The sequence below is a fragment of the Bos taurus genome, chromosome 25 (assembly GCF_002263795.3).
Source record: "Bos taurus isolate L1 Dominette 01449 registration number 42190680 breed Hereford chromosome 25, ARS-UCD2.0, whole genome shotgun sequence".
In the NCBI taxonomy this organism is placed as follows: Eukaryota; Metazoa; Chordata; class Mammalia; order Artiodactyla; family Bovidae; genus Bos; species Bos taurus.
The window spans coordinates 9,784,789-9,797,622 of record NC_037352.1 but is presented as its reverse complement, the minus strand read 5'-3'; the positions used below and the strand labels follow the sequence as shown (position 1 = coordinate 9,797,622).

At 49.1% G+C, this 12,834-nt stretch overlaps 1 protein-coding gene across 5 annotated transcripts in view; it reads right to left on the bottom strand.

Annotated features, from left to right (window-relative positions):
* CLEC16A (C-type lectin domain containing 16A) overlaps positions 1 to 12,834 on the bottom strand; it is a 234,824-nt gene that overhangs the window by 58,030 nt on the left and 163,960 nt on the right. For all 5 annotated transcript variants that reach the window (XM_059881547.1, XM_059881546.1, XM_005224670.5 and 2 more), the window contains 3 exons: positions 6,740 to 6,891; positions 3,821 to 4,025; positions 1,813 to 1,977 (listed from right to left, as the gene is read on the bottom strand). In XM_059881547.1, the coding sequence (XP_059737530.1) occupies positions 1,813 to 1,977; positions 3,821 to 4,025; positions 6,740 to 6,891 (522 nt within the window). The remainder of the gene's footprint in view (positions 1 to 1,812; positions 1,978 to 3,820; positions 4,026 to 6,739; positions 6,892 to 12,834) is intronic.

Sequence of the window (12,834 nt, the reverse complement as noted above, 5' to 3'; positions counted from 1 at the left end):
GGACCTTTCTCTGATGCGGCTCATGGACTCTCTAGTTGTGGTACACAGGCTCAGTAGTTATGGCTCACAGGCTTAGTTACTCTGTGGCATGTGGGATCCTAGTTCCCCGACGAGGGATTGAACCCGAGTCCCCTGCATTAGAAAGCAGACTCTCAACCAATGGACTACCAGGGAAGTCCCAATCTAGAGAATTTTTAACAAAGAACCCTTCAGACCCCTCAGCAGGCAGAACTGTCTCACATTTCACGGCTGAAACAGATGCAGGACTGCAGTCAGTCTCGAAACCTAAGACCGGATTAAGAATGGAAGCAATCGCAGGCTGTGGGTGGCAGCGTGACCTGGCACACTTTTTTCTGGGGCTATATATATTAAGATCAAAAACCTCCCCTTTGACTTAGCATTTATCCCACCGATACGTGACATTTGCACACTTACAACAAGGATACCCCAAGGAGAGTCACTGTGATGGACGGGCCAGACACTGGAAATGACCAGCATCACTGTCCAGTGTCAGCGACCAGCGTCCAATGCCCATCAGTATGAAATGTTACAGAAGGTTATTTTGGTCCATCCATACGAAAAAGTACTCTACCACAGTGAATGAGCATGAAGTCGGTTTACACATGCTTCCACGTAATGCTGACTTGTCAATAATCAAACTCAGTGAGATGCAGAATCACAAATACAGTATAACCCTGGGGTGTAAAAACAGACAAGCAAAACATGTCTGGAAGGACATGCAAGAAACTGTTAACCATGGTCACTTCTGGGGCTAAGCAGTCTTATTTTTCATCTTATCATGTCCTGTTTGGGTTTTAAGAAGTCATATGCTTATAGCATATACTATATGAATCCCATGGACAAAGGAGCCTGGCAGGCCACAGTCCATAAGATCGCAAAGAGTTGGACACGACTGAAACGACTTAGCATGTATAGCATATACTATATTTCTAAAATGAATAAATCAAATCGAAGAACGAAATGGGAGGTGAAGGGAAACAGGGACCCTGGTTTGGGTCAGGTTCTATCCACTGCATTCGATTCTTAACTGGGTAACTGCTTTTGAAAACATTTTGCAACATTTGCAGTTGAGGTTTGAAGCCCTAAGCGTGGAGGGGTGAAGTTGCAGGGAACAGCTTGGCCAGTTTTCTGAAGTTCTCTGAACAAAGGCAAGGTTCTTTTGTGAGAGGTCAGGGTGCAGACATATCAGAACAGGAAGAGGGTGCGCACTGGGCCTTGTGGAGAAGTGGTACTTTCGGCTCCACCGGGAGACTCTGAATTTTCTATTCATGCTTCTCTTTGAGATAGGTGGGGAGGAGAGTTACAGCTGTGCTTTGGTGAAAGTGGGAAGAGAAGCTCCCAGAAAAAAGACAGTGGCAGCCACCCTGTGGGCAGTGGGACCTTCTTGTGAATTCTCACTTCTTTAGGAGCTTAAATAGGAACCACACACACCAACTCTTTCTAGTCATCCTACATGGAAAAGGAAATGACTCTTCCACAACCTCGTTACTAATACTCTAAGTATTTCCAAGAAACTTCCAAGAAAGTTTCAGTCTTAATTCTGAGAAGCTCTTCTACATCCTCAAACAAATCTCTGGAAAACCAAACCCCGGTGATGGAACATCAAAGGGAAAGCCAAGATTTCTTTCTGGGGCTTGTGTTTGATCTTGCACTGGACTTTGGTAAGTTCTAAGAAGCTGGGTTTCTGAGAGGAGAAGGGATGCTTACAAATGCTCAAGATACAGAAGGTCCTGGAATCGACCCTCTCCCTCTCCCTGGAGGGGACAGGAGGTGGCGCGGCGGGGGGCTTACCTGGCACCCTGTCCACAGAGGCGAACACGGAGCGCTGCACCGTGGGGTCGCTGCTGCCCCGGCGGCACTGGTCGTAGAAGCGGAAGGGCAGGTGCTGGGCGGAAGATGAGCCGAGTCCAAACCCCAGGACCTCAGTCGTCGGCTGGATCGGAAGGTCCAGGAGGGCTGTGTTCAAACAAACCCGTGGTTCAAGCTCAGCACGTACGATGGGAGTGTAGGTGATGAGACTTTGGGTGGCTGTAGTTGGTGTGGCTGTGGCCCAGCCAGGCACATCCCTGGGGCATTTCTAGGCAGGCAGCCGGTAGCCTTGAGCTGGGGAGACCAGCGTGACACCGAGGGTCTCGACTGAGGCTCAAAACACAAGGGGCGCCTTGCACGGGGTTCAGAGAGGAATGCCAGGCCTATCTTCACCTCAGATTCTCGGTTTCCATACACAAAAAACCGTACCAAGGCTTAGCATTATGTACGGTTTCAGACTCCGAACCAAACGGGGCCAGTTGTGCCACGAAATTCACAAATCTATGCGTGCAGGGAAGTGTGTGTGCGAGAGAACACCACACACCTGTGCTTGTGTGTTTATGACTGTGTGCGTGTATCTGTCGCTGTCTTCCCTTCCACACACAAATCTCACAATACAGCAAAATTTGGAGGGGCCCTTTAGAATTTATTTAAGAAATACCCAACGCGTGGGACTTCCCAGGAGGTACAGTGATTAAGACTCCACACTTCCAACACAGGGGACCACAGGATCAATCCCTGATCGGGGAACTAAGATCCCAGATGCCGCATGGCATGGCCAAAAAAAAAGAAGAAGGAAATACCCAAGGCGTTAGTTCTAACAGCCACTTCACAGCATAATTCTCCATTTTCAAATGAAATATTTAGCCTTCATGCCAACTGTGAGAGATTGCTTTACATTAAAAAAAAAAAAAAACACTCTGGAAATAAATCTTTAGAGAAAGGACTGAATGATTTAAGTTACTTTGCACGTTACAAAATGCTTCTGTAATGATTTTGGAGGCCAAGTTTCAGCTAAGTGAGAAATAAGATGCAGACTATGTGTGATGAAGGCCTGCGCCGATCAACGGAGCACATGCCGGAAATAACTGAACCCACCATGCCCAGAAACCCCGCCCTCTAAGTGTTTATTTTCAGGAGACCCCTCAAGAACACTCCCCTTCTCCCCCAGTGGAAGGCCCTGGTTTCTTGAGATAGGCTGGTGGTGATTTCAGGAGTTGATAGAATGCCTTTTCCCCAAGGAGGATGCTGTTCTTTCTGCCCTGATGAAGGGAAGGCTCTCACATCAGCACCTTCTAAGAAAGCTGGGGCCTTCCTGACACTGGATGGCGCAGGGTCTCCTCACTGATTCACTGCATCCCTGCGCCACGTGAAATGACGCTTGCGAATCCAGTGCTGGGTCCCGGCCCCCTCATCAGGCAGGGCTGCCTCTCGTGAGAGCTGGGAACGGAGAGGAGGAAGGGACGGGCTTTAGCGCAGGAAGTCCTGCCTTTGGGTTCTGACAACCAGCTGCCTGTGTGGCTTTGGGCAAGTCACCAAGCCTCAGTGTACTCATCTATAAAATGGGTGAACAGGCCCTACTCATCTCCAGGGTGGTTTTAAGGGTCAGAGGTGGTAGACGAGAATCAAAGTGAAGTGAAGTCGCTCAGTCGTGTCCGACTCTTTGCAACCCCATGGACTGTAGTCTACTAGGCTCCTCAGTCCATGGAATCTTCCAGGCAATGAGAATCAAGGCACTCTGCAAATATAAGTTAGAGGACGCCGTGTGCTGGAGGGGAGCACCACTGTCCACACGGATGGCCGCACCTCTTTGAGCAGCCTCAGACATTCTAGAAACCAAACGCTTAGGATTCTCCACCCTCTCACCAAAACACAACTGATTCCTGCATCGCGGGTGTCCTCTCCTAGAGGAGTCATCAGGGCGCTCGAGGTCAATGTGAGACCCACGCTGATGGCTCAGAGGACACCCAGCGAGGGGTGCCGCACTCACCCGCTATCCTCTGCATCTTCATGCGTCTCGCCTGGATGCGGCCCTTGGCCAGGCGCTGCTTGGCAATGATGCAGCGGATGTGGTCCGAGAAGATGAAGGTGGCTTGCAGGATGGGGAAGGGCTTGGAGTGGGGGCTGGATGCAGGCTTGTGGATGGTGATATTCAGGGCGCGGCTGTCGTCCTCCACGCCGGTCACCTGCATGTCCTGGGGCGGGGAGGGGGCCAAAGAAAGGATTTCCATTAGGTTCAGTTAGGAAGGGCGTTCCGTTAGGAAGGTCGCTGCTTGGAGGCTGTGGACCCACGTCTCCTCTAGAACAAGGGCCCTCAGACTGAAGTTTGCTTTTGTTCTGAAGGAGACCATCAGTCCCCAAGTGTTGAGGAGTGTTGAGGATGGGCACAAACCAGACCGGCCCTGGTGGGGGACGACAGGGTGGGAAGCACAGCCGGCTCAGTGGCTGGTGCTGGCTGCGGCAGCTGGTTTTGTCCCCACAAAGACTTGAGTCAGCTGGTGAACGTGCAGGACGCCAGCGGCCTGTGGGATCACAGTGCTTGACCAGGGATTGAACCCGCACCCCCTTGCTTTGGAAGGCGGATTCTTAACCACTGGACCAGCGGGAAGTCCCAAACCCTAACAATTCTTGCTTCTGAGAAACCAGAGATAACAAACCCAAGGTCCTAGTTCTTTCTGGCATGATTTCACCTACTAACGATTCCTTTCCTGCTTCTCTTAAGAAAGTGAAGGTTGCTCAGTTGCGTCCAACTCTTTGGGATCCCACAGATTATACAGTCCATGGAATTCTTTAGGCCAGAATACCGGAGTGGGTAGCCTTTCCCTTCTCCGGGGGATCTTCCCAACCCAGGGATTGAACTCAGGTCTCCCTCATTGCAGGCGGATTCTTTACCACATGAGCCACAAATGAAGCCCAAGAATACCGGAGTGGGTAGTCTATCCCTTCCCCAGCAGATCTTCCTGACCCAGGAATTGAACCGGGGTCTCCTGCATTGAAGGCAGATTCTTTACCAACTGAGCTACCAGGGAGGCCCTCTCTCTTAAGAAGAGGGCATCATTAGCTCCTATTTGTATGTCTCTGACAAATTCCTGGTCCCTAAAGAAAAAAGCTAACTCTGAGAAAGAGACATCTGAAGAAAGTTGCCCTTGAAAGGTAGAGAAGGACTCACGTAGACCAAGTATTAGGACAAATGAGATCCAAAGCCTCAGAATGGATTCTGTGCAAACAATCTGCTTCCCATTGAGGTTTGAGATAAAAAGCAGAGGACAGGAGACAAGCATGAAAGTCAAAGGCTAGAGGAGGGGGCGGAAATGTTGAAAAGGCTCATGAAACAAGACAGAGACTGTCCATAGGCATTCCACCTGGCACGGAACGTTGCAGTGGGGATTAGATGAGATATTATGCTTTTAAAATGGAGAGAGAGGCTGGCGCGTTGTAACAGTCTGACAAATAGGCGCTCCTGGAAGAAGACCAAAAGAAAAGGTTTATGTGGCTTTCATTGTCTGATGGACGACACGTATTAATCCTTTGAGGGAGAAAAACACTTTCCTGACACTAAATTCTAAAGGAAATTGATTATAAGCCTAGACAAATAAGAAGCAGCACTAAGTCACTTAATGGACAGTCTCCGACGTGGAAGTCTTTTTTTAAATGCGAGCTTCTTCAGATGGTTGCTGTGCACATCACCCTTCTGTAAAAGACATTTTTTAAATGGAAAGATCTTGAAAAAGAGGAGGCTGGGAAATGGTTGCAACAGCATCTTCAAACCCATGGGTGGTCATCTCGGGGAGGGGGGTCACACTGGAGACGGATGTGGGTTTGCCCCGGCAAGGCCTTGCCAGCAACCAGGACTGCCCAACAAGGAAACAGGCCCGGCGCAGGGCAAGTAAGGCCCAGGGGGTCTGGTGGGGGCACGGGATGGAAGGCTGTTTTCAACTCGCCTGGCTCTATGCTTCCTTTGACCAACCAGCTGGCATTAGTCACCATCATTAGACAAACAGTAAGAAAACCCAAGCTCCAGCTTGGTGTTTGGCAATTTAAAAGCCCAGGCTTGATGGAGAGACGGAGGACACAGGAACTTCCATAAATCACCAGCGGCAACAATCATTCTAGAGAGGAGATGAGCCCAGCCCAACTTCTTGGTACCTGCCCTAGGGAAACCCTGGCCCAAGTGCACAAGGAAGTCCAGACAGTTTTGTTCACGGCAGCACCATATGTGAAGGTAGAAAGCTGGGGACAACCACAGGGCACTGACTACCTCCACCTTGGGATGTGGGCAGGCAGCAGGTATAAGAAAACCAGAAAGTCTCCACAGACTGACAGTCAGGGCTCTAAAACATTCACTGAGTGAAAAAAAACAAAGTGTAGAATACACGCAACGTGACAGAATAAAGAATGCACACAGACACGCCCTCTTTTGAGTACCTGTGTACAATTTTTAAAAACAGTACGTGCACGCTAAGTGGCGTCAGTCATGTCCGACTCTTTTGTGACCCTATGGACTGCAGCCCGCCAGGCTCCTCTGTCCATGGGATTCTCCAGGCAGGAATACTGGAGTGGGTTGCCGTTTCCTACTCCAGGGGATCTTCCCGACCCAGGGATCGAACCTGCGTCTCCTGCGTTGGCAGGCAGATTCTTTAGCACTGGGTCACCTGGGAAGGACAGTACACGCAGTTCCATTCACACGTGCAGTTGGCAAAGCACCGTATCTGGTAACAGAGGAGGGGCGTCAGAAGTGAGTTTTGGTTAAAGAGAACTTGGCCCTTATCTGTGAGGTGTTCTAACTGCTGTCAGGGGTAATCTGTTCACACAGCCCTTATGTCATTAGCACTGGACTGTAAAGATGACACTTTGGTGGGTGTTTGCACAGCCAGTGGAGAAGAGCTTCCAGGCTTCTCAGCCATCGTACCTGCAGAAGGCCGGCGAACTTGACCACTCCCCAGCCCAGCCTGGACACGTCGGGCTCCACCAAGCTCATCTGGTAAATATCGACAGCCAGGAACCGCTGGAGCATGCCGCCGTCCTTGGCGACCACCGTGCACGCGATCAGGTCGCTGTTGTCTGGGAGGAGGGGGACAGAGAGCAGGGTGAGGTGCAGCCCGCTGCACAGTCTGAGCGACACATATGGGCTGGTGTGCGTTCTGTCGGGCGGCACAGCTCGGCGCCAGACCCCAGCCTGGCAGTCACACACACTGGGTTCCGAGTCCCTCCTCTGAGTCATGCTGGGCAACCTTCTGTACCTCTCTGGGCTTCAGACTCCTCATCCAAAAAATGGGGATCATGCCCAACCCACTCAAAGCACTGTTTGTGAGGACCAGCTCAAATAAAATACATAAAGCACAGTACAGTCGCAACGAACGACTTCCGGTCTGAGAGCGCGTTTCTAAGTCCAAAGAAGTTAGCCCAGGTACCCGACTAACAGGGTTGGGTACATAGTATTGTACTTGACTAGGTTTTTAATACTTTTCACACAAATAATACACAAAAAACAAACACCAAAAATTAAGAAGACATTTTTAATCTTATAGTACAGAACTTTAAAAATTACAGTCGTATCAAATACATCCCTGCTGCTTTTACACTGGCTTCTGAACATGCTGGGTTCAATAAAGACACTCTACTACTGCACTCTATACAGTCCTGTACGTTAAAGTGCACAAAAGCACAGCCACATGCAGAGGATGCACTCGCGTGTCAGCGTATGCCAGAGATGTGAACTAACTGACGCGCTGGGACATATGAATTCACGTTTGCATCTCTCAAAGTTGGCAACTTGAAGGTTTGTGTGTGGGGGACTTACTATACAATACTGGCTGTGAATTAGGCACTGCAACTGTAGCCAAAAAAACACCCAACAAACCCAGAATCCCAGTAACATTTCAGTGCTTCCCTGCAGGCGTTGGCGGGTTACACCTCTGACTGTGTTTGCCCAGATTAAGTGAAGACAGGAAAGGAAGAGCCCCCCGTTTGGTTACAGAATCATCAAGACTTCACCTTGGTATCTGACAACTTAGAGCCTAGATCTACATGAGACGGTGTGTGATTTCAGGCAAGGCACTTGGCCCCTCTAAACCACGGTTTCTCATCTGTAAAATAGGAATAATGTCCCTGATCTGGAGATGTTTGATACCTTAAAATGAGAACAGGTAGGGAAAGCATTTAGCAGGGTTTCCTCAGCTTATGCCTGGTCCCTTCTCTTAGCTGGAAGTTATTGCCAGATTTGATGTCTAATTTAGTGCCTGTCCTTGATGGCTTGGAACTCACCAGAGTAACATAGGGCCATTAAATCTCTGGTCTGCTTTGAGTTCCCTCCAGTGAAATCCTCTGTAATATGTTTTAAGAGAAATAGCTGAACCAGGAAACAACCTAAATACCCCCAAAGCGGGGAACCACGTGAGTATGATTTTTTTCCCATCATATGGAAAATTACATACCCATTTAAAAGTTATGTTTAACCAAAGTGTGAACTGTGGTTACTTAGGAGGAGGGAAGTGAGAATTGGGGGTGGGTGGGACTGTGTGTGTGTGTATATGTAGTTGTGTGCGTGTGTGTGTGTGTGTGTGTGTGTGGTATCAACAGGAGAACTTTAATTTTTGCCCTCTGTATCACTGATTTGCTTGAAATTATTTTAAAATGAGAAGGTATTCAATATACACTTTTGAAATATACATTAAAGACCCAACCAAAAATTGCAACGGCACTGGGAAAGACATTACATGTTTAAATGAACATGATGATAAAAACTTTGTAACTGTGATTTTGGTAGGTTAAAAGATAGTATCCCTACAAAGAAATACAAGCTTGGAGAAATATACTAAAATGTTAAAAGACATGTCTGATTAGAAGAATGGTGGGTGAATTTTTTTTTTTTTCCTTAAACAGCTTTATGGAGGGATAATTTATATACCATAAAACTCACCCGTTTTAAGTGTACAGTTTGAGTTTTGGTAAATTTAGAGCTGTGCCCTGTGACACTCCAGCGGTAGAACACTGTCAGCACCCCAATACATTCTGTAACCTAATACTTGGCTTCACTTTATTGGTGGTGGGAGGTGGGGGGAAAGTAACACAGATAGTAACAATCCTGGCCCCAAACACAGGAATTTGCCAAGGTTTTGCCTCCCCTCATTTCTGCTCTTCATTTAGACCTAAGGAATGACGGGCACATTTCTCCTCTGCCCTCTTCTCCCCTCGCTCCTCCGCCTCCCTGCCCTCACCTCCCACACTACCTCCGCTTAACGCTCTGAGCACACAGTCTGAGATCCTGGCTTCCTGGGATGTCTTCCGGTCCAGCAGCTGTGACAGGCCTTGTGATTCTGTCTCTTCTCTCCAGCATGTGACCACCTGGCACGGCCAGAAACCCCACGGCCAACACTAGCACCAGACAGGCTCAACTCTCTGGCTTGCATGTTCTCATTCTCGAGGGCAAGGAGCTTCCTCCCTTTCGCAGGAGTCTAGCCAAGTATTTAACAAGAGTTCTAAAAATGACTTTATCCAGAATTTCTAGTTCCATGCAGAAGACATCTAGTCTTCTGTATCCTCAGAGGTGGAAGTCCTCACACTCTTTCTTGCAAACATTTTCTTTGCAGTGCATGGAGTCTGGCTTCCCAGGTGGTGCAGTGGTAAAGAACCCGCCTGCCAATGCAGGAGGCACAAGAGAGCCGGGTTTGATTCCTGGGTTGGGAAGATCCCTTGGAGGAGGAAATGTCAACCTACTTCAGCACTCTTGCCTGAAAAAAAATCCATGGACAGAGGAGCCTGGAGGGCTACAGTCCATGGGGTGGCAAAGAACTAGACACGACTGAGTGTGCGTGCACATGCATACACACACACACACACAAGTAGAGTTTACTTTCTTTACTCAATATTTACATCATGTTCCCCAATTAGCATCTTTTACTTTTTAAAAAGAGAAAACTAAGTTCATAAAGGATGCTTTCTCTCTCTTTTCCTTTCTCTTTCTTTCCTCTCCGCTTCCCCCTAAACAGGACAACCTGCTCTGCCCTTCCCCACATTCACAAAAGAGGTTCATCTGCAGGTGAGCCCGGAAAGCAGGCACAGCCAAGGTCTTGGTGTCAGCGGGCTGTGTCAGCAGGCAACCCCCTCATAAAGACCAGGGCCTTTAGGGGCTTCGGGGGGAAGGAAAGACCTACCACCTCTGCCACAAAGAACTCTAAAGGAAGGACAAAACCCCAAAGCGGAACAACTTTCAGAAATGCAGTTGAGACATCAAAGCCCCGTGAGAGATTTCGTAAGAAAACTAAAAGGCAACTGTCACCAGTGAGACAGGAGGGTTCTCAGAGGGAGGGAGCCCCTGGTTTTTCAGAAGCTGTGGGGGCAGTTAAGGAGAAATGAAGCGGCTTCCGAGGACTGAGCAGAAGGGCACCCAGGCGTCCTTTGGGGCAGATCAAGGGAGTCTGGTCGGGGTGACCTTTGTGGGCCTCCGGGTCGGCGTCTCAGGAGACGCTTGGGGCACCTTGCCTCTCCCCTGGGCTGCCCCACATGCCGGCCGTGGGCATGCCTGTAGGAGAAGGACTCCGAAGAGAGCTGTGGGAGGGAACTCCACCCTGCCCTCGCTCTAGGTCTTTCGCCTGCTACCTGCAAGCAGGTCCCTGCGGATTTCACACTGAGCTGGGGGGAGAGGTGCCAGGTACTGAGGTGCCGGGAAGGAGGGGTCCCTTGTGGGGAGGACAACAGCAGCAGGCAGCTCTTTCGGGGGGGCGGTGGCAGCCTTCTGAACCTCCCTGCCTGCCTCTCGGGGCTGGCTTGCCGTCAGGGGACGCCAGTGCAGGTGACGGGCCATCCCTACATAGCGTGCGTGCACGTGTGCGCAGTCACGTCTGACTCTTTGTGACCCCAATGGACTGTAGCCCACCAGGCTCCTCTGTCCATCGGATTTCCTTCTACAGGGGATCTTCCCGACCCAGGGATTGAACCTGTGTCTCTTGCATTGGCAGGCAGGTTCTTTACATCTCTCAGCCCATCTGGTCTCCAGCACCCTCCCACCAACTTCATTCCAAAGGGGTAGAGCCAAGGACTCTATTTCTTTAAATCTACAGACATTTATTGGAAAACACACTATCCATGTGACCTTAGGAGCAGGAAAGGATTTCTCTAAAAATGAAGAATCAATACATACAAATAAATAAGATTAAGACTGATAAACTGACTACCTTAGAATTAAAATTTAGCTCACGGATAACGAACAACTTTATAACCAGACTGGGGGAAATATTTTCAACATATCTCTTTAAGAGGCAAAAGACGAATAAAGCCGAAAATACGAAGAACTCCACAGGCCATTCACGGACAAGAGAGTGAATACACACACACACACACACACACACACACACACACACACACACACACACACGTGCTAGCCTTCTTGCTAAACCAGGAAACAAATGAAAACAGGATCCCACCTACTGGCAAGAATAAAAGTGTTAAGATAACATCAGGTATTAGTGAGGCTGTAGAAAAACTGATTTTCTCAAACACTGCCAGTAGAATAAATTAACATAGCCATTTGGAAGGGCAAATCAGCATTATTTATTAAAGCTGAAAGTTTCATACTCTATGACCCGGCAATGGGTACATTCCCAGGAAAACACCCACGTGGGCTGAGAGATAGGAATAAGCATGTTGACGATGAGATTTGGGTCTGTAATGACCTAGATGTCCAGTGAGAAAGGAAAGTTTATTTAAAAAAAAAATATATGGCAAGGGCAAGGAATGAATGAGATCTCTGGATGTTTCAACAAGGTTCAGTCTCAAAAACTGAGTGGAAAAAGTTGCAGCATGACACAGGCTGTGTGACACAATTTGTGTAAAGTCAAACCACACAAGACGATCCTGTATATTTTCTATGAACTCAAGCATGTGTATGTAAAAGAAAAATTTAAGAAAATGCCTGGCAGGGTGCAGAGTGATTACCTCTTTGGAGGGAAGGTGGTGGGACTAAGGGTAAGAGTCAAGGCTGTTTTAGTTTATATGGAGTGCTTTGATTTTTTCAAAGAGGTAAGTTGTTTGTGTGGGCTTCCCTGCTGGCTCAGTGGTAAAAAAAAAAAAAAAAAAAAATCTGCCTGCCAAGGCAGGAGATGTGGGTTCAATCCCCGGGTCGGGAAGATTCCCTGGAGACGGAAATAGCAACCCACTCAGTATTTCTGCTTGGGAAATCCCATGGACAGAGAAGCCTGGAGGGCTGCAGTCCATTGGGTCAGAAAAACGACTTAGCAACTAAATAACAACAACATCATGTTGTTTGTGTGCTTAAGTGAGGGGAAAAGTGACTCTTTCCACACTCCTACAGAGAGGGCCTCAGGTCCTCCTGGGGCCCAGCAGGCTTGGGCAGCAGCCCCAAGCCCAGCTGTTGGCCGTTGGCACGCTGCCTCCCTGCCACCCCCCACCCCCCGATCCCAAAGTGTGGTGATGGTGACTGGGCTCTGGGTGACGGCAAGACACCCACAGTGCCTCTTGGTGCGCAGGTGTGCACGTTTCCAAACTGGCCAGACGTGTGAGCTGAAGAAGCTCTGGTGTCCAGTTCAACAAACATGTGGGTGTTAGATCCTGCATTAGGGAACCAGACCGTGAAGAATGAGGCTTGGCGCTGCCTCAAGGGCTTCGGGGGCCGGCAGGGAGGCTAGGGCTCTCGACCACAAACCATCATGCAAGCCAAGTCTCCATCTGGGGAGGGACAGAGCCCTGAGGGAAGAGCGGGTGGGATGAGAGTTGTCTCCATCGCACCCCAGGGCCAAGAAGGAACCTCCCTCCAGGGAGAAGTGACAAGTTCCTCCCACCCTGAGACCCCGCCTTTTGGTTCATTGATTTCTATGAGAGTGGGGAGGGGAAGATTTGCCATTTTATTTGAAAACATTAAGCGGGACTTCCATGGCAGTCCAGTGGTTAAGACTCCATGCTTAAACACGGAGGCACAGGTTTGATCCCTGGTTGGGGAACTAAGAGCTCGAATGCCTCACAGTGCGACCAAAATATAAAGAAAATAAA